This window comes from Caloenas nicobarica, chromosome 3, assembly GCF_036013445.1.
Source record: "Caloenas nicobarica isolate bCalNic1 chromosome 3, bCalNic1.hap1, whole genome shotgun sequence".
Lineage (NCBI taxonomy): Eukaryota > Metazoa > Chordata > Aves > Columbiformes > Columbidae > Caloenas > Caloenas nicobarica.
The window spans coordinates 54884476-54912229 of record NC_088247.1 but is presented as its reverse complement, the minus strand read 5'-3'; the positions used below and the strand labels follow the sequence as shown (position 1 = coordinate 54912229).

Sequence of the window (27754 nt, the reverse complement as noted above, 5' to 3'; positions counted from 1 at the left end):
GTTACAGTAGATGGATGGAGAACAAAACACAAAATAGGAGTTTCAGAGTGTGGAGAGGAGGAAAAATATAGATTATTTTATTATGGTTTTATTCTAAACACCCATGCATTTTATTCTTGTAACTAGGTGCTCTTCCTTATTCTACTTCTCCAGTTTATCCATATTTGGGAGAGCATAAAGTTTTCCAGCTCACTTTACAGCCAAGCCTGATGACTCATTTCATCAGATGACTCTATTTTTTCAAACATAAATTCTGAGCAAAAAATACCTACAGGAGACAGTCAATTTATAGAAAACTGAATCTGTCATTTTCTATAGCATAAAAGCCTATCACAGTGCTTCAGAATGAAGAATAAAGAAAATGTGGAAGTTCAATTAATTTGGTTTTAGTTAATGCAATTATGAGGAAGAATAAACAAATTAAACTGAGAAAACATATGTTCAAGGAAGACTTTTGGAAGTCAATCTTCCCCTGTATCAATAGTAGAAGAGTTTTCTACTTTAAATTTTCAATAAACTAAAAAAACCCCTTAAATTCCCCAAATTACTGAAATTGTTAAAAGGAGATTTCTGTTGCATACCCTCCACTTAAGTTTGGTATGTGCCTATTCTGAAACCTGTTTTTACACCTTCTCTCATTGCTTGGAAATAAGGGAGCTATTGAAGCTCCATATATAACTTACTTATTGACCTTGTTTTCCATTGCTTTTAATCTGCAGATTAATTAGTCATCTGCCATGAGACTATCTAAACAAGCAACATATGTGTGTGTCAGTTTTGCTCTGCGTAAAAAATGAATGTCTGCTCTTTGTAGATAGGTACCATATTGACCAAGGGAACAGGTGTTAGGATCAATCTTAATTTCTTTATGCATTTGCAAAATTTGTTTCCTGGAATATTTTCTTTTATTTTACAGCATCTGTGGAAACTCTGAAGTCAAAAGGCGAGTAAACTTATTTGGTTTTAAAATTGCAATGAAAGAATGCTGTTGTTAACTCTACTGTTAATGAAAAAGCTTCTTGTGACAAAACTGCTAATAGGTGTGACTAAAGTGGACCTTTTGAATTGTAATGACTCCCTCATTGCAGCACATCAAAGGGCTTGGACTGGATGATCTCCAGAGGTCCCTTCCAACCCTAACCATTCTGTGATTCTGTGAAAGCACCTCTAGAAAACAGGTGTTTTTCCTCAGAGTTGTCCATAGATTAAGAAACTCTAATTCTCCAACTATATCAAATTCAGTTTCTAACCCTAGTTTAAGCAATGAGGATTTTCAGAAAGGCAGAAAGGAGAAGTAACCAATCTTCCATGGACACATGACACAAGGTATAACATTTCTCTTTTTTGCCAGTCCTGCTACAGCACAAATCCAGTGACTGAACACTTGTTTTCTTTACTGAGTCCAGGCAGTTTTACAGGGAGCTTAGTGAGACAGTTTTTGCCATCCTTACCTACCAGAACTGCTGATAGGAGAAGGCGGAAGGTGTGGGAGCATCAGTGCCTGATCCAAAGATTGCTCCTTTTCTGCAGGCACAGGCGACAGGGACTGGTGAGAAAACTCAAGGGCTTAAATCCAAGCAGAGCAAATATTTAATTGTTAGTGTCTGACTTTCTACATATATACAACACAAGATACTAGCTCTGAATTGCCTTCAAGAACATTACAAACGTCAGTTGTATCCTGGACACAAATGGAATATGGAATGACAAGTTATAAACCACACTTCACTCTCAGTCCATGTTTGTTCGCATCAATGACCACCTTGTTTTATAAACATTCCCTTTCAAACAAATAGGACTTCATTTATTAGCCACTCAGACTTATGGATTTTGGTCTCTGAGTTGTCCACCACAAGCCAAAGGCAAGGAAAGGAGAATTTCCAGTTTTTAATACCCCACGATCGTTCAAGAATCTTCTTTTACTTTGGAGTTCATCTCTGAAGCCTCATTCACATTAAGCAGTAAACACTGTCACAAGTAGTCAGGCTGAATTGCAAGGCAGTAGAGTGCTCTCCTGGAGCATGAGGAAGGATTGCAGAATCTCAGCTGTGGAGATTAATACAAGGAGATCAAAGCTGATACATTATTTTCTTTATTGGGTGTTTTCAAGTTCCCCACTTCATGGGCTAAATTCATAATGCTGTCATTGCTCTGCAGCTAATTGTATTGAGCAAAACAGAAACCACAGTAATTTAGGCATTTATTCTTTTTATGTTCTCACCAGACAAAACACAGAAGCTAAAGGAAAAAAAAAAAAAAAGTACGATGAGTTAAGCTTTTGCATTTTTAGCAAGTTCTAGACAGCCAAATCTGAAAATAAAGGTAGTCTTGCTGCTATGGGTGATTGAATGAAACCTTCCCCTGTTGCTTGAAGCCTCTAAGCAAATCTTTTTGATACATTATTATTTCTTCTGTAATGCTGTACTATGCATATGAAGGCAACATTTCAAGATCTGTGAACTCATTTCTGCCAAGCCTCTGTCCATCAGGGTCTGAAAAGAAGTGAAGCAGTTGCTTCTTGCAGAATTAAGTTCCCTTATGCAAACTTGAAGATTTATTTGGTTACCACTAGGAAATATTATCATGTATCTTTTGAAATTATTATTCCCACAGATTATATTTAAACTTTTCTTAAAAGTTATTTTGTTTAGGTCACTTGTTTACAAACAGAACTAGCAGGGTTTTTGAAAAAACAGAGCTTTTACCTTTATGCTTTATTGCTGTGTGTAGCCTCAAATCTTTCTAGTAAATACCAGATTTCTTATTCATTTAGATAAGAAGCAAAAATTTGTATTTGTAGGTCTTCATCGTGTCTCCAGCATTTTGCAGGATGGAAGCAAACCTTTCCTTAAGAGTTTCTGTTACATAAATCAGGAATCATTATGTTATTTCTGCTGTTGAAACAGCAGTCTCAAAACTGAAAATGTTGGTTTCAGCCATCTTAGTTTTACTATAGGGTCAGCCTAATGTTAAGCCTGAAATTATTCTCCAGTATTTAAGTAAATAACAAATTTATTTCAACTAGTCACCAATACCCATTAAAAAAAATCTGGTGTTATCTCTGGATTAACTTTTAATTTCCAAAAAATTGCTTGTTAGTAAGTGATCTAAATTTAATTTTATGTTGCTGATTTTGGAACACAAACATAGCCTGTATTCCAGGGGGAAAAAAGTGATATTTATATGAAAGTGTTACAGTTGTTCCTTTTGCCTCTTAGTAAGAATCACAAAGGAATGCTGTTATTTTCTTCTACATATAATTTTTTATGATGATAGACAAATTCTAGTAGTCTTTAATAGCTATACCTTTCACTAAGTCTGAACAAAACCATTGTTTTTCAATCAGTATTTGCTTGTTCTTTACTGCTGTTATTTATTTATTTCCCATTTTTCTTCTGTTAATCTATTAAGATTTATCAGCTCTCTGGGTGCAATGTGGTTTCCAGTAACTGCTGGTAAATTTCAACATTTTTAAGCATGTTCATGGAAGGCAAAGTGTCCTGTTCTGAAAACAAGTGAGGCTTTTGATGAAATTCTTTTCTTTGGTAATTAAAAAACTTTAAGCGCTGGCATAGAAGGAGGTCTGGGCCATTCCTTCTAGCTTGTACTTCCGATGAACTATAAAGCTCATATGAAAAATTGTTGCATTTTCACACAAAAGATTCTGTAATGTCACTATGACAGGGAATGTTTTTCATTTCTCCATGTAACAGAACAGTTCCTAAATCATAATAGGCACTTCTTAGGTTCATGATTTCTTGATATTAGTGACGCCGCGATGAGGAGCTCCTGCCTCTGACCTCAGGGTTCAGTGAATGAAGTGTTTGTTGTCTCCAGTCAGAGCAATTTCTTTTAGCTTTCCTTCACACCAAGCAAACACTTCAAAATAGCTTTAAAATCACTGACATTTTGGAGCGCATATTTCTGATGTAGATGCTAGTTATGCAACCTGACTGTTTCAGGATAAAAATATTCTGACAAATTTGATTGTGGCCTACAACTATTAAGACTGCAGAAATATTTGGTTGATGAATTGCTTTCCTGGCTACTTTCAGCACAAAACAATGTCTGCTAAGCTCTCTCTCATTTGATGCCAAGGAACTTATGACGGAATCAGAGAAACAATTATCGTAGAAGTCATCCATTTGATATACATTATGCCAAATTATCAAGAATTTTGCTGAGAAATGAGAAATTATAAATGGGAATCCAGACTCCATTTAGTTAATCTGTGTTTTTAACTATAATGTACTGAAAATATGGAACTCTGACAAATTTCTACTTTTACTTTTATATGCATTCATTCTATTTTGTATTATTTCAGGCAAGGTTTCCTGATGGTTTTTGTTTTCTGGGGTTTGGGTTTGTTTTGGCTTTTTTGTTTTGGTTTTAGTGCCTGATGTTCTTCTGCTAGGAGAAAATTATAGTACATCCATGTCACTTAAGTCATATGGCTAAAGGATCAGCTTTTCAAATCAGGAACACCTGCAATGGGACCAGTTCTTACAAAGAGATCATCTTTCAAGCTGCCACTCAGAAGTGTCAAGAACTTTGAAAATGTCCAGTGGAAGGGATGAAATCTTGACCTACTCAGAAAACAGAAACAGAACTAAACCTTCTTCGGAGTCTTATTCCAATCACTGGCACTATGTGCGCAGGCTTTCTATTTATACACGTTGTTTATTGCCTCGATGATAAAAGACCTCTCAGCATTACCAAAGTAGCTCCACTTCCCTTCTCAAAAAGCAGAGGGAATAATGCAAAGTCCTGTTTGTCCTTCTGGATACTACTCTGCCATGTCGAGATGATGCTGCTTGGCAGCTCCTGAAAGTTACTAAAGCTCTGATCTGTCTCAGCATGTTCTTTTTTACAAACACTCACTCATAGAAGCGTTGTAGTATTATTGAAGGCACTGATAGCCAGAATACTATTAATAGTACTAGTCGTTATTTTTAAATAGCAGCCTAAACACTTCTCAAGGATGGCTGGTTCCTTCATCATAACTGCACTCATGGTCTATAACTGTCACATGAATTTGAAGACTCTAATTACCTGATCTTCTCAGAAAGCTGTGTTGTTTTTCTAGCTTGCAGGGCAGCATCCAGAAAAGACTTGTATTTTTTATTCCATGAGTATTCTGGTTATCAGAAACTGAACAAACCAAAACTGTTTTAGTTTTAGCTTAAGAGGTTAATCATGCTTTGGAGAAAACAGCGGTTCTCAGCAATTCATTTTACTTTTATCACAGCTGTTTTTGAAGCTTTAGACCCAAAAAATATATTTTGGAATGCATGCAGGTCTGGTTTCTGGTGCCCCTTTTCACGTACTTTCTTCAATGTTAAAATAAGCTTATTCTTCAAGATGGTGAGCACTTCAGCAAGATTTTTAAAAGCATTGTGATATTGATTTGCTCAGTGTCAAGGCTCAATGCCCAGATTCATCTATGTATGTAGGTGTCCATTTTATTGCTGATTTAAGTAGCCCTGCTGATCTAGGCCTAAGTAACATGGAGGTCAACAGCAGAGATCTAAATTAAATGTTAAGGGAGTTTGTTCCTCTTTGGCTTTCTCTGTGTCCAGTAACACGAATACAAATTTAGGTACTTGGATAAAAACGGAGTACTCACATTTTTTTTCTGTGGATCCAGTCAGTCATCCTTTCATTTATTTTCAGGCAAACTGGAGATTATTTTCAATAAAATAAGTTACCTGAGGTAACTGCAGTGTAGAGGTGCAATATTTCACTGTTTTCATGGAGCTTGCTCACAAATACCCGCTCACCCCACAGCATCTTGGGATAAACAAGAGCAAGTGGCAAGGAGTGATTGATGTACGTGAGTTGGTCCATCCCACTCAACGTGAAGAAGTTTATCTGTCCATACTTGACATTTCACTGAATCTCAGGAAAGGTTTCTTGCTGGGAACAGTAGATCCTTCTTTTGGCCTCCAGCCCCCTTGCAGACATGGCAGAAATGCCACGGCTTACCAACTTAGCTGCCCTGCTTGGGCCGTGAGGCCCAGCAGCTTCAGAAGGCTTCCCTACTGCTTGGACTGCAAGCCTGGTCCCAGCGGGACCACTAGGACATCCCTCCAAGAGCAGCGAGCACACCTGGAGGTACTTCGTAGGTCCTTTGAATTCTCTGAATTTCTCAGCATAAATAATAACAGAACAGGGCCCTCCCTATTTACCTTGGCTCTAAAAGCCAAGCTCTTAATTTACAGCTGATATTTGCTGTAATAAAACATTGTGTAGAAAATATTTCTGTGCTTGACAGGTTGAAAGAACAAACTGAGGGGGTGTTATGTGCTGATAACTCTGTAGCTGAAAAGACATTTCTATACTTATCAGTCATTTGATGTAAATTAATTTTCGATGCCCACTTTATATCCTGACATTTACGCTGATTGTTTATTCTCTGCACCACTTTTAAACAAGGCAATGACAGTGAAGCTTATTTTCTTAATGCCACTTGTCTCAAACACTGTAAGGGGACACCTTTTTAAATTAAAGCAACCCTTCTTATTCAGCATAGTAGTTATAAATTATGCCTACAAATGCTTGGTTTTACAAAAGTGAAGTGTTGGTAGTTCCATTTACAACTAAACAAATATGTCTACATATTTGCCAGACTTAACCCTGAATAATTCAATTTTGCGAGAAAATACATATGTTGTCCTAAATATATTCAGTAATCTACAGGAAATCTTGTACAATGCTAAACCTGCCATGCTAATTGTCAGAAACTATAAAAGATATCCGTGTTTATGTATGTTTCCTAAGAGACCAAAGTCTGAAGAGATTCATTCCTGCACCTCCCCTTAGATCCTTTAATCCTTAGTGTGAAGCCATGAACAAATAATCTCTGTCCCTTGTCTCTTAAACTGTGCAAATCAATTTAGGAACTGTGCAAGCTGACACTTGACAATAATCAGTTGGATATGTCCAGACATCCCGGCCTGGGCTGTTACAACTGCTTCCCCTGGCATCAGTAAAGGTCTAGCAGCCCTCCTGCACTAGTGGTTTGGTTCACTCTTCTCTCTTGCATGCAGAAATCACAGTATTCACAAGGAGCAAGTTAGGTGACTTTAACATATGGTCAGACTGTGGCCCACTGTCCTCAGTAAGACTAACTACATGCTTAACATTAAGAATATGTGGAACTATTTTGCTGTATCAGGGATGCAGAGTGGAGGTTTCTTCTGGTGCAAACAGAAAACCACACTTGTGTGGGGAACCCTCACACAACTGGGTAAATTAGAGACCTTCTTGATTTGCTCTCTTCTCCGTTATGTGATATGCACTGCAGTTAACCTCTGTTTCCCCAAGATCAAAAAGACAATGCTACATATTTTCTGAAAGAAAAAAGTTCCCTGTTTTCTTTTCTTTTTAAGATAGGTAAAAAAATACTTATTATGTAATCATATATCAGTGGCAAAAAAAAGGTATCTCATAAGTGCAAATCTTTGAAATCATTTGCCACAAAGTAACCTGTAAACATTTAAGGAAAGCTTTGTCTCTTGCAGCAACACTTCTGACCAGAGGTCTTATTTAAACCTTATCTTTGTTTTGCAGCAGTACCAGGAAAGAAGGAAGAAAAAACAAGTAAGGCAGCAGAGCAAGGTAAAAAAGCAAACAAACAAACAAAACCACACAAAGCATGTTGGCATTATCTGTCTTAAAAGACAATGGCACAGAACAAAAACTTCAAACAGCTGGATGACAGCAACCTTTAAATCCATTGCTCTGCTAGTAATTGCCAGGGCCTGCTGTGCTTATCAGAGCAACAGGGAGTTTCCACCAGGAACTGGCTTTGTTCCACTCCCCCAAAACTGTCACCCCCATAAAAAGCTTAAAGGTTCTGTGCTGGGACTTTGCGTCTCATGGATCTTGTGAGAGGCTTCCTGCCTCATTAGGCTGGGCAGGGATCAGCCTTTACTCTTCAGTCTTAGAGAGTGCAATGAGATAACAGGGCAGAGGTCCCCTAAAGTCAGCTGAGCTGCCTTATCCCAAATAAAACATTAGCTCCATGAAGAGTCATGAAGGTCCACTGCAGAAACACTCAAAAGCTTTCGAGAATGAAACTTGTAGGTGTTTTTAGCAAAAGGCTTAGGACCGGTATGGATGAGGCATGAATGGACATGTCTGGGAGTGGGAACACCAGAAGAAGAAAGAATACAAGAACACGTGTTGATGGCACACAGTTCAGCAGATCACAAAGCATGCATACATTTTCTCAAGCCAACCAGGCAGGAACACCAAGGGACAGTCTACACCCAGGCTAAAACAAAAATCAAGCAAGTGATGATGGTGAACATAAAAAAGATTGAAGCCTTAAAGTATCTAGATAAAGATGTGTCTTTTCCCATTATACACCCTCATATTTAGTATTATTGTTACTTCCAGCATTATATCCAACATACCTGCTTCTTGTACACTTGTTAAAGGCAATCTATATTCTTTTTAGGTTAGTATGGTATAGAGCAAAGTAGTAAAACACTGGTATAAAGACCCAAAGATGATCAGCCCTGGCTTCCTTTATATGACACACATCCTAATCTATTGTGTTTTGTTAATAATTGTCTACCAAGGTGATTTTTGTATTTACTCATGCACAAATTGGCAACTAGAGTCCACATGATGAATTCAGCATTTTCAGTCTTACCATACTGGAGTTTTTCCAAACTTGCCAGTAACTTTCAGAATAAAGTATATGACATATTTACTAACATAGCTTTGGTCAGTTGAGCTATTATCCCTTTCTTTTCTCCAGTTTCTCAGCTTCAGCTTGACCCAGCATTACTAGAGTCAGAGCAGGCACCCTACAGCAGATGTCAGCTGCTTGTTAGTTGTAATAGAAAATGTTATAATTAGGTGGGCCTTGGCCTAGATTTCAGTCATTGTTAGTCCGGTTGTGTCCACACTATTTTCCTTTACTATACAAGTGCTTCCTCAGTCATCTGCACTGTTTTCCCTCTGTTTGGCTATCTCAGGCAGCAATGAGGTGGCATTTGCTGTAAGATTTGTCCCTTCTACAATGTGCCACCATTAGATGAGACTTCGTCTGCAAAATATTCTAAATGTGAGGTAAAGAGCACAGACTGAGCGGCACAAACCATAGTTTCACATCATTGGCAGTGAGCAGGAGTTTCTAAACCGTCAGTTGTGATACTCAGGAAGCTCAAAAAGGGGACAGACTCTTTCCCATGACAGCAGTCAGCAGTGGCAGTATCATCTCCTCATGCCAGCAGCTATCTAGTTTCTGCAAGTCAAAGGAATAGGAGCAATGTGTAATGTCTATCGCAACTATTTCTGCATCTACTTCTAAGTGTTGGCAGCAGCTCAGTTCCTTTGCTGCACAGAAGTGAATATAAACACTTTCAGACAGCAATTGCCTCTGCTTCTCACTTCTGCACCCTACGTATATGGAGCTGCTGCCAACACATTGATCACTCAAGGACAAATGAGCCAAAAGATCTTTCAGGAAGCTTTTTAATATTAGCATGTACTTATATTTCTCATGGAAGAGTAGAATATAAGGTGATGGAAGTAGCTCTGAGTTGTGTTTTGAGTGAAAACTGTATCTAATTCACTGATTCCAGGTATCTGGAAGATCTGAGTAAAAGTGGGGACTCATTCTCAATAAGGAAAATGTGAATGGACCAGGAAATAGTTTTTAAACTGGAAGGGATTTTTGAGCCTTTTAGGCTGAGAAGTGAAATCATTGGCTCTGCTAGCTGTTGTACGTCAGGATGCACGTCAAAAAGTAGAGGGATTCAGACCTGATCAAAATTAGCATTTGGAATTTAAGAAAAACGCTAAATAAAAGGAGGCTTGTGGGAAAATCTGGAGTGATGATGGCTCTATTTGTTTAGCAATCAGGATGTAGCTTCATTGATTTAAACCTGAAGGTTTTAATGATCAAACATGCTGTTCCAGCTTTGACCTCAAATCCCTGTGGTCTGGAAATGGGCTAAAAGGTTATATCAACATTTCAGTGTCCTGATCTTTTATTAGTAGTAAAGAAAAGTTGCATGTAACATTTTTAACTGTAAATAGGAGAGCAAGAAGGCAGAGAGCTGCCAGAAGTCTCTAGAAAAAGGCAGTACTTTAACTCTTTGCCTTATTTGTTTGAAAAATGGCATGAGCAAGTGTCAGACAGCTGCCAGGGAGTTACTGCTTGTTATTAAGGCAGCTGAGAATTAAAAGAAATGAGGAAAAGGAAAATGTTTTTTCTTGTGATATCCAATAGTACTAAGAAAAGTGTTAATTACTATCAGTTAAAACTGGTCATATGAGACTGAGATTTTTTCATGCTTTTGTTGCACATCTGCAAGGTACTAGGTGAAAACCGTTAACTTTTTCACATACACTGTCAAGTAACAATGGAGTGGAAATCACTTTCAAGATATATTTAAGCACTTAGGGACAACATATGTTTAAATAAAGTTTCATTAGTTGATTGTAGTTAAAATCATTTCCTATGTGAACATGTATTCTAATATTTCCTTTTTCTTTTCTCTTTTCGCTTTTGCTTCTCTTTCCTCAGATAAATCAAAGACGAAACAAGGAAGTAAGCTATAGTTTTACATATTGCTTCTTGCTATAACTGATAAAGCAATGTCAGGTGTATAAATGAGAGAAAAAAAAAACATCTAAAAGCTCCTGCTGCTAGTCAGAATTGCAGATTATGGTTGATTAGGCAGACTAGAACTGAAACAACAAAGCTGATAATAGTCATAATGGATATATGGAGAAATTCTAGTCTGTTTAAGCTGAAGAAGTTTCATCCCAATACTGCATATTCTTCCTTCAGAAAAGGAAAAGACTTGTGTAATACCAGCACAGAAAACCCATTTTAAAAGTTTATATCTATTATTTTACATGCAAAATTCTTCTCTCCATGCCTGGTCAGCTCACTACAGGTCTCAGTTATGTATTCTGATATCAGTATGAGCTTAACACTGCAAAACAATATAGAGCAAGTAGCACAAGACTCTTGTCATGGAATTTGTGCTACAAGTTGTCATTTTGCCGAGTTATAGCAGAATGTCTAGCAGACCTCAATAAGTTCAGTCCTACAGAATATGGCTGGTGTTTATTTACTTGCTACTGCAAGTTTCATATCTATCTACTAAATACAACCTCCTCCTCATTAGGAGTCTTGGCCGTTTATGTGTAGAAACCAAGAGGGTCTTCTAATGGAGTTCTTTAAGATCTTCTGGCACTGAATTGCTGCCAAGTTTCTCAATAGAAAGAATTTTTTCATTAAATCTGATGGAGAACATAGTAATTTTTTTTCCAGAAAATAATTGCTAATAGGTATTTTTCAGTTGACATGTATAAAACAGTTTAACCAGTGGTTAAAACACTCACTTAACATGCAATAATTAAAAATCTAAGTCTCTGGTCTTTCTGACTAGCCTGTTTTGCGACAGTCTTATCTATCTTTTTAATTTTGGTGAGAAAGCTTTGAAGAATATTGTTTCATCAGCCCAGAGTGATGATCTCACATTTTGTCTGAAACAGAATTCTTGTTTTCTGTCTGGTTCAACTTATTTCTTAAGCCTTTTACAGGGGACTGCCCTTCCTTAGACAGTATCTGTAAAGGATGGTGTGGCCTAGCCATCTTCACTACTTGTCTGTAGGAAGAATAAAAAGCAATCTTCATCTTCACCATTCTGTTGCTCTCTCAGTTTGATATGCATCTGACCCGTAGAAAATAATTGTTTCAATATGGACACCCTTGGAGTTGGTCAGCAAGAATGGATAAGCCCAGATGAGGGAAGCAAGCCACCGCCAGATCTGATGAGTCAAAAGGCTCAGTTCTGTCCTTTCTGATTAGGAAAGTTGAAAAGCTATCTGTATCTCATATTAAGTTGAAGCTTGCATATTTTATATATTTCTTAGTTGTCAATAAAACACATTTTGTGGACTGAACTCTCTGAATGGAAACAGGTGGATTTCTTACAACTCTTCTAAACACTATTTTTCACTATTTTTTTCCAATATATAGTTATATTCTGTCATATGAACTAGATGCTTCTTATGATTAAATCTCAGAGTTTCACTCAGTTATGGCTTCTGACTGTCATATGTGTGAATACTTCTTTTACAGATCCTGGAAAAGAATTGAAATCTCCAGCTGTTACAAAAGATAAAGGTAACACAGCAGGACCTTTTTATATAAAACCCTAAGATCTATGTGCATCAAGAAAAAAAAATCTTGCAATATATTGGCCATTTTGTTTTTATGGTATGGTTCATTCAGTAATTTAATAGTATTTCAGTGAATTCATAATAAGACTGAATTGGATTTACCTGGATCAGAAATGCAAATAGAGCCTTGGTTATGTGAAGCATCTGTATGAAAACTTAGAAGTCTAAACTCAGAGTTTAGGAACACTTGTTAACCTTTGTTATTACAAGCTGCAAAGTGAAATAAGTTTTGAGTGATCTTTGTTCTTTCATCACACTTTAAAAAGTTCATAGTTTCTCTTTAAGCTCATGCTAACACTGATGAAAGAGTTTTGTACTACACATTTAACTGGTATCATGTCTCAGTTAGAAATGACCAGTTATTCAGTCAATTATTGTCCCAGAGGTATTAGATGTTAACATTTTATCAGTGTAGCTTGAAGATTAATAAATTATTTTTACAGAACACGCTAAAGAAAAGGAAGGAAAGAATCCTACGTCTTTAAAAGACAAAGGTAAGAATACACAATACAATATAAACCTTTTGAAAACCACACAAAATACAATAAAGATTTTAATTTTAAAATAATCATTAATTGGTATAATGGCTCAGTTAGAAATAACCAGTTATTCAGTCAATTATTGTCCTAGAGGTATTAGATGTTAACATTTTATCAGTCTAGCTTGAAGATTAATAAATTATTTTTACAGAACATGCTAAAGAAAAGGAAGGAAGGAATCCTACGTCTTTAAAAGATAAAGGTAAGAATACACAATACAACATAAACCTTTTGAAAACCACACGAAGTACAATAAAGATTTTAATCTTAAAACAATCATTAATTGGTATCATGGCTCAGTTAGAAATGAGAAGTTATTCAATCAGTTATTATTCCAGAGGTGTTAGCTGTTAACCTTTTATCAATCTAACTTGAAAATTAATAAATTATTTTTACAGACCATGCTAAAGAAAAGGAAGGAAAGAATCCTACGTCTTTAAAAGACAAAGGTAAGAATACACAATACAATATAAACCCTTTGAAAACCACACGAAGTACAATAAAGATTTTAATCTTAAAATAATCATTAATTGGTATCATGGCTCAGTTAGAAATGAGAAGTTATTCAATCAGTTATTATTCCAGAGGTATTAGATGTTAACCTTTTATCAGTCTAGCTTGAAAATTAATAAATTATTTTTACAGAACATGCTAAAGAAAAGGAAGGAAAGAATCCTACGTCTTTAAAAGATAAAGGTAAGAACACATGATAGAATATAAAACTTGTTGAAAATCACATGAAGTAGAATGAAGATTCTGATTTTAAAATAATCATTATAAATCTTTCCCATGATGAATCTTAACCAATCAACATTTAATTGGTTAAAATTTTACACAAGATTTATAGCATGAAAAAAAGAGTGGGGAAAGGACATAAATAAAATATGGTGAGCCAACTAACGTTCAGAAATCTCAAAATTAATTAAATAAATATAGCGAAACCACTCTGGGTAATAGTTAAGAACTTTCTTAAGAACGTTTTTTTTCTGACCAACGCAAAGTGTTTAATAAGAGCCAGTCAGCAAAGTCTAAACTGAATGTTTGCATAAATCTGTGGACATAATAGGAACAAAGTTTATGAGCATGAGTGGGTAATGGGCTTTCTAGTGTCTGTAAAAGCTCTAGTTAAAAACCATGGCTTCATCCAGTCAAACACCTGAAACATGAGAGTTCAAAGAATCATAGAATGTCCTGAGTTCGAAGGGACCCATAAGGATCATCAAGTCCAACTCCTGTCCCTGCATATGACAACCCCACAGGTCACACCGTGTGTCTGAGGGCGTTGTCCAGTCTCTTCTTGAACATTGTCAGGATTGGGGCCGTGACACCTCCCCAGGGAGCCTGTTCCAGGGCTCCACCACCCTCTGGGTGAAGAACCTTTTCCTAATGTCCAATCTAAACGTTCCCTGGCACATCTTCTTGCCATTCCCTTGGGTTCTGTCATTGGTCACCAGAGAGAAGAAATCAACGTCTGCCCCTCCTCCTCCTCTTGTGAGGAAGCTGTAGATCGTGATGACATCTCCCCTTAGTCTCCTCTTCTCCAGGCTGAACAAACCAAGTGACTTCAGCTGCTCCTCATGCGGTTTCCTCTCCAAACCCTTCGCCAACTTAGTAGCCCTCTTCTGGACACTTTCAAGTAGCTTTATAACTTTTTTATCCTGTGTCACCCAGAACTACACACAGTGCTCCAGGTGAGGCTGCACCAGTGCAGAGCAGAGCGGGACAATCACCTCCCTCACCCGGCTCACAGCGCTGTGCTTGATGCACCCCAGGACACAGTTGGCCCTCTTGGCTGCCAGGGCACACTATTGGCTCATGTTCCACTTACCATCAACCAGAACCTCCAGATCCCTCTCCACAGAGCTGTTTTCCAGTATCTTTTTCTCCAGTCCATATGTACAGCCAGGGTTGCCATGTCCCAGGTGCAAAATCTGGCACTTGCCCTTGTTAAACTTCATGCAGTTGGTGATTGCCCAGTTCTCCAGTTTGTCCAGATCCCTCTGCAGGGCCTCTCTGCCCTTAAGAGTTGGTCTGGATATTTCTTTTTTTCCTTAGTTTTTATCAAACACTTCCCATGTCTTTTTTAATTTGGCAAAGTAGATGGTTAGCTCAACAGAGTTTCCCTTCATCCATTATTTATCTGGGTGCTTTTTACCCATCTTATTGCTTCCCTGCTTTCTAGAGATAGCTGTATTTGAAAGGAGAAGTGATTAATGGTTAAGTCTCATTTGTCATGTTCTTTAGATTCTTCAGGACAAAAAGATCTACCAGATAGATAGACATATTAACATCTATTCTAATTTATAGTCAGTATATGCTATTTCAAACAAAGAACTGAATGAAGAGTTTAGTTCAAGAACTATGGAAAAACTTTTTAAAAATCTAAAACAAAAGGAGGAATAACCTTATTGCTAGACACATTTTCAAAATCCTAGAAGATGTGTTAATTCGCTGTTGTTTAACTGGGCAATCACTTCTTGCTTCTTTTTACACAAATTAAAATTAAATTATAATATTCTTCAAATCCTGTCATTCATATATTGTTCTTCTATGTGTATTCTACTCCTAATCTGGACCAGAACTGTATGTCTAAACTCTCGTGGGGTGCTATGGCCCCCTCCACAGACTGCCTATAATCTCTTGTTCCCTGGTGGGGTTGTGCTGGAAAATTACAAGAGGCACTTGAGTGACAGCTCTGCCTCCTCCTCCTCTGCTTGGAGTAGCTATGCTCAGTCTGCTGCTCCTTTCAAAGAAGTACTTGGGGTTGGGGAAGGAAGAAATATAAAGAGAAAGGAGATCCAAAATGTTTTTCCTCTTTGGCAGGAGTTTCTTTAGAACCAACGGAAAGGGGTTTGCCAGCCCTGAACAAGCTTCTGTAGGTTGTCCTTCGCTGAATGTTCCCATGGTGCTGCTTTTAATCTTCTGGACTCATGCTCAATGGGTCCGTGACTTCAATCACAAAGTTATTTAAAGGTTCTTCTCAAATGACAGAGGAGGTTAGACCTTCTCCACCCAGCCTTCAGAAAGGGATAGGCAGGAATTTATTTTAAGCATCAAGTGCAGGCCATGTTACATCAGATTTTCTACTTTTTAGGAAAGCAAGGCAAAAACCTCTGCAAAAATTCCCACATATTACCGAAAGTGTTACCAACTAGAGCTTCACGTCCCTTTCTTTACCCCATGTAATACAGTCACATATGCCCAATGCATTATCGCTAACAGCAAGATCTTGACCTAGGACTCGATGCTGAATACAGCTGTAAATGCTCCCGAGCCCCTGCAGCAACACTGATGTCCAGCCCAGCCGAGCCTGGCTCCTCAGATCCTGAGAGCACTTGCTGATGCAGCATCGCTCTTTCCCATAATAGGCATCAAACTTGCACAGTTCAGTGTCTGTGTCTAAAAATACAGGTGCTGATTAGCGAGCTGAATAACTCAGTTCAAAATATATTGGCAGCAAAGACTCTATAGGAAGAACTTATAAAGCTGTGTGGGGGAAATCCTTAGAAAGCTTGGTGCCTTTCTGTGTGCTTTCCCTGTTGCCTTCTGGATTACTCTGCTGCACAAACATATATTTAGGATTGCAAATCCCCTACTTCAGTTGCCATATTTGCCCAAACTGTAGCTCATAAATTAAGCAAAGCTTTATTTGCATGCCACTCCTTCCACTTTCCATCACCACTTCAGGCCTTCTCAGTGGGCCTCTATTAAGGTTTTCCAGGTTATTGGGGCTTTCTTTCCACTCTTTGCAACTTGCTGTCTTACAATCTGTTTCTTAAATTGGATGTTTCTGGCAAATAAAAATATTTTGAAGAACACAGGAAAGTAAGGATTTTTAAGACTGCATACACATGCTAATTATGCATCTTGGGAGTTTGTTACTATTCATGTAAAACCAAATAAAGGAACATTTTTAGATGAGATATTAAATACTTGTAATGATTAATGTTTACCTGGCACCTTATGCAATAAAAGAGACATCATCATACCTCATTCTGTTTGAAGGATTGGCTAAGTTTGGATGAACAAGGATGATGTCCAGACCAAAAATCTTATTGCGAAGCAGGCTATTTTTCATAAACCGAGGTGTAGTGTTTTTTATTTAAAGAAGAGACAGGAAAAATAAATCTCTGAATTTGGAGTTACTGCAGGGATGCTCTGTAGTTCACAACCTCACAATGTTACCTTATCTATTTTATGAGGTGGATAAAACCTAAGATCTTAAAATCTAATTTTATTGGCAGTAATTAAGGAGAATACTGGAAGAATACACTTTCCATTGTCTTGTGATAGACAACATCTCTGGACTCCTGAATTTGTAACTGACTTTTCAGCTTTTTTTCTGAAGTAAAGAATAGTAAAGAAACCCATTTACCATCAAGAATATAAAATCTGATTTTCTGTTGACATAAGCATATTCAAAATAATCTGAGGCCAATTACATTCTAAGGTATAATTTGCAATGTGTTTTTTTGGTAGATATCTTACCCAGCTAATCAGAGCAGAAGCTCATCCAGAGTGTCTAACAGTGGCACTAAAAGTTCATGATATATCATATATAACACCTCATTGAATTTTTCTAAGAAATTTGCCAGAATTACATTATGCTGAGTTATTAAAGTGACAGCATTTGTGCTGTATGGATAATGTAAATTCACTCCTACACTGTGTTCCATGATTTGTTTTGCAAACAAATGCTCCTTTTTTCCCTCTTGTTTGCATTTAACATGTTTTGGGATATCTTTGCATCTTTTCTTATGTCAGTTACGTGAGGATAATAAACCTATTTATTTTTATGCACAGATTGGTAGGGGAAATAAGTCAGTAGTGTATATTTCTTTCTTGCTATATACATAATAGCACACTGTCATCAAAGAAACAAATGCACTGATTTGCGCTTGCTGTGCAATGTTTGTGCTTGCTTTAAAGTAAAAGCAAAATGAAGCAGCATCTTATATGTAGAACTTTTTATCTTAACTTATAACACACATTTTTTTTCTTCAAAATTAGAAAGTTATATTGCGAGACTCACCTACAGAAAAGCGGTGTCTGTTCAGTTGATGTTTCCTCCTATTTCCATCTCCTTATTTGTTTTTGACATTTGCATGAGAAATAGAGCTTTACCGTGAAAACTTCGCATAATGCTGCTGCTACATCTTTCTATACCATCCTCCTAACCTGATGCAGCTTCACCCCTGGAGTAGGATGCAGGAATAAAGCAGCAAAGAGTATGTTGGCTTTAAGCCAACTTTGGTTTTCCCCTTCTGTGACTAGCAGGAAAGTGGTCAGTCAAGAGCAGAAGTTTGAAAAGTCTTCAGTGAGTCACTGTTTAAAGCCCTGAAGATGAAAACCTGCTCCCTGGAAGGGAAGCAGGACTCTTGATGTCAGTAGCCTTGGCTCAGAGGGCAAAGAAAAAAAATGCTGAACCTGCTTTAGAAGCTACAAATCATGGGAAATCTCAAGGAGACCTGCTACATGCATGACAATAAATAAATAAATAAATAAATAAATAAATAAATAAACCAAACGAAAAAAAAGACACCTTCAAGGACATATGCCACCAAACCCACAAGACCAAAGGCAATGATGGCTGTAACAGTGGCTGCTGATCTTTGAGATCACGAATATGCACAGAGAGTGAAATGGCCAAGTTGGGTAGCTGTTGTCTCAAGGCTTCCTACATAGTCAACATAGAGGCTCCTTCAAAGTTTTCAGTCTTCACACTGGAAGTTTTCTCTCATTCCCCTGGAGGAGTCCACCTGCTGCTATGAAGACCAGGCCCTTAATTTAAGTATCTGTCCCTGAATGGTGTGATTTCTCCAACAGCTTCAGCCACTGTGGAAGTGAACTTTTTCTGTTACAATTCACACTCAAAGCCAGATGGATAAGTGGGATCTCTTCCTGGTACCATGGCAGGCAGGATGGTTGATCAAGGGTTAGACTTATTTTGGAAAGGATTTTCTTTTAGCTTTATCTGTTTTACTGAAGATTTGGTTAACTTTCATTTGGAATGAATGGTATGTTTTCTCTAGATGTTTAGGTGCTGTATCCTGTCTGATGGATCGCAGTTGGGTCTACTCAGTATCCTGCAAGCTGCGATATTCTCTCACTCAAGCCAAATACACTCACAAGTCTGTGAAATTACCTCCTAACTTTGGAAAAAGCAATTTCCTCCTAATATTCCCTGATACATACATTTAAGAGGGCAAGATGCTATTGCTTAAAAGTAAAATAAACTAATTGTTTAGACAACATAATGTATGTTATTCCTGTGCTTGGTGATCCTGAACATATCCTCCCCGAAGGGCTGAGGCAAAAAATTAGGCTTCAGCCCATCAGAGAAAACAGAATAATCCTTTCTGTCTTCTTGAAGTTTTGGATAAGGCCCTAAGAATTTCTAATCTTGTGTCATTACTTGCATTTTCCCCTTCTCCTTTCTGATTTCTTTGTTCAGTGGAGTCTCTGCAAACAGAGGTATTTATGGTAAATACTACTCTTGCATTTGCTACTAACATTATTGCACCTCAAAAAATATAAGGTGGTCACTAGAGAGAATGTAAACACAGGTCAAGTTTGCATTCATTTTTATTTACAATTTCAGTCTTAATTTTTAAATATTTTTATTTTGTATTTTAAGTGTAGGAGAGCAGTGAGATCTTCTAAGTCTCAAAATTTTTATCTCCCTACAGATTCTCTGAAAGGAAAAGATCCCAAGAATCCAGAGGGATTAAAGGAAAAAGGTAATTGCAGAAGTTAAGAAATTCAGAACCTAATATCAGAAAAGCTATTCAATGCTAGAAACAGGTCTTGAGTAGGAATGTATGAGGATGAAAAACCAAACCCATCCTGGTACGTGTTTAGGTTACTTTATCCATGATATTGGTTTTAATAACACTTGTACTGTATGTATCCCCAGTAGCATCCCTAGAAAATGCCTGGGCTTCTTTTAAATGCAGACATTTTCATTCTGGGGAATATACTAAATGTATTTTTATACTACCTTTGGTGTTAGTCTATGAAAAACAAGTTGTCTAAATCCCATGGTGGGTACATTCCTGCAGGGAACTAGACTAAATCTGGTCCTTGTGGCTGTGGCTCAAGAATGTGGTTGACCAAGAATGAGACTGGCTGAGGCTACTGACAGATCTAGGTGTTTGAGAGGTACTGATATAAGTCAGGGGTTTTTCCTGTATTGTTGTCAATATGGGCACAAACAATTCTCATTTTTTTGGTTGCAGGAGATTGGCCTGCAAGCTGTGAACACAAAGGTCACAAATTTTTCAATAGTGTTTATTTGTAGAAAAACCTATTTGTTGCAATGTGGTATGTTTTGAACACTAATACAAAGAATTACATGATTCATGGGCACTGATTACTTTCTGGAGAGTACTGATAGAGCTCAAAAATTCCAGGGAAAAAGCAAAGGCTAGCAGAACCGTGCAAGGTGCCTGACCTATAACGGCACATCTGAAGTCCAAATTGTGATGAAGTTCCAGTTTTTTGGAAGCTGGAGGTATTCAATACAGTCCAGATAATGCTTGGCATAGTGCAGATTACTGAGTAGATATAGAGCAAAATTATGTACTTCTGAAGGAATGGATTATTCCTTGTGAAAAATCCAGGGAATGAAGCCAGGGCACCACTTGGGGCTTGGGATTCTTCTCTTTGTCAGTGTCTCACCTGGGCACCACAAGATCATAGCTTTGATTTATGTGTGCTCAGCTAACTTCTGGAATTTCTTTCATCCTTGGGTTCCACCTTGTCAGGTACAAGAAAGGGAGAACTAGAATTTAAATGTTTTTTCTCATCTGCTTTAAGACTTTGTCATATACTGCAGAAAAAACGAAGATACAGTTATGTTCTTGGACTATACATTGTGACATAAAATACATGAATGTACGTTTGAAGGATCAGCACTGCCTTTATTTTATACCCAGCTTGCTTGTGATTTTAAAAGGCTATATATAAGCAAGAAGTGAAAACCTGTTCACACGCAATTCCTATATGGCCTCTTTGATTTTAAAATAATAATGGAGTTCTGGTCCTTTTGTCGCTCCTGAATAAGGAAAACTCCCACTTCATCAGCAGCCTCTGGATTTCAAAACCAACATGTCTAGTATTTCAATTGTACTAATGTAGATTAATTTTATATTTGGGTTCAGCAAATGAAAAATCCATTGATGCCAACTGGTCTATGGAATTGCTTTCCTCTTTGTAATTTATTATTCTTTACTGCCTACTTGAGAGATATCTTAACAGTTTCCTCAAAATGCAAAGAAACAATGACATACTGAAGGCTTATTATTTTGCATATCCAGGTCTAAAACGATGAATTAATGACATTGGTGTTGTGTCCTTTTCTTTACTTCCATGTTGTTAAATCCATTTAATTTTTCAGCCTTGGCTGAGGTGACCATGAAATAGTGGAGTTCAAGATCCTTAGGGCTGTGAGGAAGGCACACAGCAGGCTCACTACCCTGGATTTCAGGAGAGCAGAATTTAGCCTCTTATGGGATCTGCTTTGTAGAGTACCATGGGATAAAGGACTGAAGGGTAGAGGGGCCCAAGAAAGCTGGTTAATATTCAAGGATCACTTCCTCCAAGCTTAGGAGCGATGCATCCCAACAAAGAAGAAGTCAGGCAAAAACACCAGGTGGCCTGTGTGGATGAACAAGGAGGTTCTGGACAAACTCAAACACAAAGGAAGCCTGCAGAGGGTGGACATAAGGACAGGTAGCCTGGGAGGAATACAGAGAAATTGTTCCAGCAGCCATGGATCTGGTTAGGAAAGCTAAAGCCCTGATAGAATTAAATCTGGCCAGGGACTTCAAGGGCAACAAGAAAAGCTTCTTCAGGTACATTGGTGACAAAAGGAAGACTAGGGAAAATGTGAGCCCTCTCTGGAGGAAACAGGAGGCATGGTTACCCAGAATATGAAGAAGGCTGAGGTATTCAATGACTTTTTTGCCTCAGTCTTTGCCAGGAAGTGCTCTAACAACACTGCTCAAGTCACAGAAGTCAAAGGGAGGGACTGGGAGAATGAAGAGCCACCTGCTGTAGGAGAAAATCATGTTCAAGACCATCTAAGAAACCTCAAGGTGTCCACGGGACCTGATGAGATGTGTCTGTGGGTCCTGAGGGAACTGCAAGATTAAGTTACTAAGCCACTGTCCATCATATTTGAGAAGCCATGGCAGTCCAGTCAAGTTCCCACTGACTGAAATAGGGGAAAAATAACCATCATTTTTAAAAAGGGAAAAAAAGAAGACCCAGAAAAGTACAGATCAGTTAGTCTCACCTCTGTGCCCAGCAAGGTAATGGAGCAGATCCTCTTGGAAACTACGCTAAGGCACATGGAAAATAAGGAGGTGATTGGTGACAGCCAGCATGGCTTCCCTGCAGGCAAATTGTGCCTGACAAGTTTGTTGGCCTTCTACAACAAGGTTACAGCATTGGTGGATAAAGGAAGAACAACTAGCATCATCTACTTGGACTTGTTCAAAGCTTTTGACACTATTGGGCATGACATCCTTGTCTCTAAATTGGAGAGGCGTGGATTTGATGGATGGATCAGTGAGTAAAGGAATTGGCTGGATGGTCACTCTTGAAGAGTTGCTGTCAAAGGCTCAGTGTCCAAGTGGAAACCAGTGATAAGTGGTGTTCCTCAGGGCTCAGTATTGGGACTGGTACTGTTAAACACCTTTGCTGGCAACATGGACAGTGTGGGATTGAGTGCACCCTCAGCATGTTTGCTGATACCACCAAGCTGTGCGGTGTGGTCAGCATGCTGGAGGGAAGGGATGTCATCCAGAGGCACCTTGACAGGCTTGGGGGATGTACTCGTGCAAACCTCATGAAGTTCAACAAGGCCAAGTGCTAGATCCTGCACATGGGTTGGGGCAACTCCAAGCACAAATACAGGCTGGGCAGAGAATGGATTGAGAGCAGACCTGAGGAGAAGGACTTGGCAGTGTTGGTTGATGAGAAGCTCAGCATGAGCTGGCAGTGCGCTTCCAGCCCAGAAATCCAACCGTATCCTTGGCTGTGCAAAAAGAAGCGTGACCAGTAGATTGAAGGAGATTATTATTCCCCCCTCTGCTCTGCTCTCATGAGACCCCACCTGGAGTGCTGCATTCGGCTCTGGGGCCTCCAACATAAAAGGGACATGGACCTGTTAGAATGAGTCAGAGCAGGGCCACAAAGATGATCAGAGGGCTGGGGTACATCTGCTATGAGGACAGGCTGAAAGAGTTTGGGTTGTTTAACCTGGAGAAGAGAAGTCTCTGAGACACCTTACGGCAGCCTTCCAGTACCTAAAGGGGACCTACAAGGAAGCTGGAGAGGGACTTTTTACAAGGGCATGTAGGGATAGGACAAGGGGTAATGGCTTTAAACTGAAAGAGGGTAGATTTAGGTTAGATAAGGAAGAAATCTTTCACTGTGAGGTTGGTGAGGTACTGGAACAGGCTGCCCAGGAAAGTTGTTGATGCCTCATCCCTGGAAGTGTTCAAGGCCAGATTGGATGGGGCTTTGAGCAACCTGATCTAGTGGAAGGTGCCCCTGCCAATGGCAAGGGGGGTTGGAACTAGATGGTCTTTTGGGTCCCTTCCAACCCAAATCATTCTATGATTCTGTCTTTTTTGGTGTCTACATATCAAATTGTTTGACTTGCTTTTGTTTCAAGTGTCATTTTAATGCTCTCACCTGACTTGTGATAAATGTTAAATGTTTCTTTCTAGAGACTAGTAAAAGAAAAGATGTGAAGCCTTCAGCAGCCTTAAAGGAGAAGGGTAATGTCTTATCATTATGTGGTTGGGAAATAACCAGTAGTCCTCATGAAAGAGTCTGCTGGTATCTCAGTGCAGTTTTGATATATTTTGAAATACATGCTTTTGTAGAAAAGGAACTAAACTTAGCTTCTTCTCACTTAATAGATCCGATATATTGAAAGGAGCAGTGACTAACACAATTCAGAAATAATAAAATCGTTACCCTTATTGTGGTGTTCTTTGTCTGGCCTGTATAGCCAATATTGCAGTGGGAATGCTGGCCCGTTCTCAGTGAATTGGTAAAAGTGCTGTTACTGAATTCACATGACAGGCTGACATGATAGGCTGCGCAGGAATGATTGCATGGTTTGAATTGCAGAAACTTTGCCAGCTAATTTAGTGGGAATTACCTTTGTTTTGCTTTCCATTCTCAAGTTGACCATTTTATTGAAGCAAACAAATTCTAATTCTTAACACTTACCTGTTTTGCACATGTTGCTTGATCTGGGGTTATACAAGTTTGCTATAGTACTGATCGACACAGTGTGTACTTACATTACTGACTTTCTCCTTCCGCCTTTGTGTTTCATATTTTTTCCAGACTCTTCAAAAGGAAAAGAAATCAAGGCTTCAACTACAACAAAGGATAAAGGTAATAATCCCAAGTTGAGCCTTAGCATAAGAGTCAGTTGAGAAAATACATCCACTGTGCAAGTATTCTCAAAAAAAATCTTAGTTTCTTCACTTAGCCATCCATAAATATCCTTGACTGGCATCCTTGCTGCTGGACATTCACTTTACCTGCATGATAAAGGGGAGATACATATGGGGCTATACAAGTAAGTTGTAGCAGTAGTACTTTATAGTCCCCAAAGTTATGAGGACTTGTTTTCTTCTTTCTGAATTTTTTTCTCATTCTTTCTATTTAAGCTTGTCATTTTGGATTGCATTTTATTTTTCTTCTATAACACATTATTTGGCTGTGCTTTGCTCTCTCTTCTTACATTGAAATATCATCACTAGTCATCAAATGAGGATCAATTACAATTTATAGTAAATGACCTCTTAAATACCAGGCAATTTTAGGCAGTGATAAAACTATAATTATAATTAACCAAAACCTTTCAGGTTTATTTATTCACACCAACTAAATTCAAACAAAACTTCATTTTACTTTGTCACTATTTGCATATTGATCAAATATCACTTGCTCATTAGAAAGCAGTCTCTCAGGTTAAATATGTAAATAATTTAACATGAATAAGAATGTGTAATAACTTGCTAACTAATAATAGTCATTTGAGCCATGGAAATATGGTAGTCGATCCTAAAAACTTTCAGACAGTTTTGAAAACTACTTCAGATAACTGAATAATATTACTTCCTATCTTTAGATTTTCCCTAAGGATCACCAGAAACAATGAGGCAATATTTTCTCTGACAAAGTCATGAAAGATAACATTTACAAGTTTTTAAGTGCAACTACCTCACATAGTGTATGTAAGTATTATACAGGAGAAAAGTACAAATTAGCTATTACTTTGCACAGTTGTATCTTTCTGAAGTGAAGTGAAGGCTTAAGTGCTACAAAAGGAACTAGGGCTTAAATAGTCTGAAACTCTTTGAAGTAGTTAAAGTAGATGAACCTGGCCTGTCAGTCCAAGGTCAAGGACATTAGAAAAATAGGGAAACATTATTGTACCAATTGTACCAATTCTTTTAGTTTATTTTAGTAAACAGGAAGTACTGCAGTAGAGTTGGGGTTTTTTGTCCGTTGATTATTGGTTTAATACAACTTGGCTTTTACATTTTGAGCTTCAGGCAAGCAAGGCCTATGGACTTCCTGCTAGGTTCTAGCAAACACATCCGTGAAACATAGGTAGGTTAATGAAGAGTTAAACTTTGATTAGACCCTTAACTATCTGACTATTGAGCTTCCCATTGAGTTTCTTATCTAATTTTAGTCTTCAGTTCTACATAAATATTTCTGGGTTTAAGACTGATTGATTTAAATTTAAGTGATAATAAAAGTAAAATACGATTTATTACAAAGGATCAAGTAAAACAAGTAATACATGTCTATAAGAGTTTTTTAGCTGCACTGATAATGAATTAGCTTCAGTGAAGTGTCAAACACCCGCCCAAGAATACAGAAAAGTAAGTATTTAAAAAGGACTTAATTAGCTCAGTTTGATCAGCCAGCAAAACAACTGGTGAATAACAGCTCCTTTCAAGTTCCTAAACTGAGCTGAATTAATTGAATTTCACTGACTACACATGAAGCAGTTTATGCTCAGTATATTTGAAAACAAAACTCAATACTTCAAAGTGATTAGCTCCACTATCTCATTTTTTTTTTTAATAAAATTAAGTCTTCTTCCCATGGTAGGTGATAGGACATATGCAAGATTTTCCTTATTCTATAGCAGTAGAAAATATCAGATATGTTCCCAGTGAACTTTCACATCACATAGAATTTTTCCACATGGGCTGTTTTATTTTTACCTATAGATTAAAAAACTGTAAGAGACATAAAAGATTCTGTGTCTTGCAGTCTTACAGTTTCCTAGTTGTCAAGACACAAGAACCAAGATCTGAACATTTAGTGCAGACTATGCCGAGTTTAACTACACTGCAGTACAGGGTCACATTACAGACACCTGTGATTATTTTGATAAAGAACAGTGGCTTGGATGAAATCTGAACTAGAACTTATTGTTTTTCTGTGGTAACAGTAGGCTATTTGGATGACCAATGCCGTAATTTAGTGAGGACTAATAGTTCTCAGTCTGCACAGCCTTTACCAGCTCCCTAAGTGAGATGAGCACTACTCGCTTCAGTTTTCCCTGTGGCTTGCCTATGACCTTGCAGGTCACCTGCGGATGTACTTGGTGCCTTGCACAGCTCACTGAGAGCAGCTGATACCTCACAGCAGTGAGAGCATTTCTCTTTGACTCTATCTGTCTCTATAAGAACTTAAAATATTTGGATTAGATGTTGTTAGATACATGATCAGGCTAATTGCCTTATTTTCAGGTCTTGTGTATCTTAGTTAGGTCTGTAAAGCGGCTGTTCTGAGCAGGACAGCAGATCCTTCAAGGCCCCTGGAACAAGACTGCAACAGAAGAATGTAACTTGAGTGGAAACACCTCAGCGTTTACCTACAATAGGATTCAGTCTTTTTCTAGACACCAAAGTTCATGACACAGCAAATCTTATACAAGCTCAGTCTGAAGGCTATTCAGCTCAATGATTGCAGATTTTTAAAAGTTGTTTCTGTCTTTTCTGTTCCATGTGACAGATCTTCATAAGCCATTTCTTAGCTCCTGGGATTCATAGGAATGCAGCACTTCCAAAACCAAATACAACTAACTCAGTGACACTGAATATGTATGACAAGACATTGACATTTTGTCAGAAGAATGTAACCCCAATGCTCAAAGTGGCTTTAAGCATCCATGTGGGATGCTGTGCTTCACTACACCTCTCTTTCTTAATAATTATAAGTGACATGTCATATAGATCAGGCAGACAGTTTGAGAAAAGCCTCTGTAGGCAAAAGTGTTCCAGAAATTTTGCGGCCATTGCCCTGCAAAGAAGTGCAAACAGGAGGTCACCTTTATGAGCACTGGTACTTTTTTTTTTAGCCAACCAAGAGGACACAGGGAGCTTCTTTAGTTGACACCTCGATTTAAACTAACCAACAAAAAAATGCCTTGAGAAAAAGCAGTGGTTCGATTAGCTCTTGCCACTTTACAGAGATCTGTCAAATCCAGTCTAAATTGCATTATAGAAGTGACTACAGTGTAATCCCTTTTTCAAGATAAATACATTTTTGAAATGTGAAAGTCAAATTCACACAAGCTGGATAGCAATAGAAAATCCTGACTATAGAGAAGCTAAATGCAAGGCAGATATATTAAGTGCATAAAAATTGCAATATCAGCCTGTTTAAATGGTCCATCCATTATAGAACCTCATTGCTCAACACTGCTGATGAGAAATACTTCAAGAAAACATAGGAGCTTTAAAAGTCAGACATTGAGATAATGACAGATATATAAATACCAAAACTGAGTCATAGTGGGAGGTATAAAATTTCTATTGTGAGTCAGCCCTTCTCTGTAAAAAATCTTCAGTAGACATAAGAAAATAAGAGAAAAAGAACAGAAATAATACACATAATATGAATAAATATCATATTACAAAAGGGAGGAGGTAAAATTTTAA

At 37.9% G+C, this 27754-nt stretch overlaps 1 protein-coding gene and 1 long non-coding RNA gene across 21 annotated transcripts in view; one reads left to right on the top strand and one right to left on the bottom strand.

Annotated features, from left to right (window-relative positions):
• Window positions 1-27754, top strand: part of TRDN (triadin) — a 233463-nt gene that overhangs the window by 152021 nt on the left and 53688 nt on the right. For 15 of the 20 annotated variants that reach the window (XR_010606058.1, XR_010606057.1, XR_010606059.1 and 12 more), the window contains 11 exons: window positions 917-943; window positions 7573-7620; window positions 10547-10570; window positions 12116-12160; window positions 12660-12710; window positions 12907-12957; window positions 13154-13204; window positions 13401-13451; window positions 19445-19495; window positions 23495-23545; window positions 24126-24176. Coding sequence is in view for 17 of the 20 variants with exons in the window: in XM_065633048.1 (XP_065489120.1) it covers window positions 917-943; window positions 7573-7620; window positions 10547-10570; window positions 12116-12160; window positions 12660-12710; window positions 12907-12957; window positions 13154-13204; window positions 13401-13451; window positions 19445-19495; window positions 23495-23545; window positions 24126-24176 (501 nt within the window). In the remaining 3 variants the exon portion in view is untranslated. The remainder of the gene's footprint in view (window positions 1-916; window positions 944-7572; window positions 7621-10546; window positions 10571-12115; window positions 12161-12659; window positions 12711-12906; window positions 12958-13153; window positions 13205-13400; window positions 13452-19444; window positions 19496-23494; window positions 23546-24125; window positions 24177-27754) is intronic. The other 5 variants (XM_065633047.1, XM_065633044.1, XM_065633046.1 and 2 more) reach the window with 5 other exon arrangements.
• Window positions 49-5790, bottom strand: LOC135987817 (uncharacterized). Its single transcript, XR_010606060.1, has 2 exons — window positions 5627-5790; window positions 49-2046 (listed from the first exon to the last, which is right to left on the bottom strand). It is a non-coding gene; the product is annotated as an uncharacterized LOC135987817 (long non-coding RNA).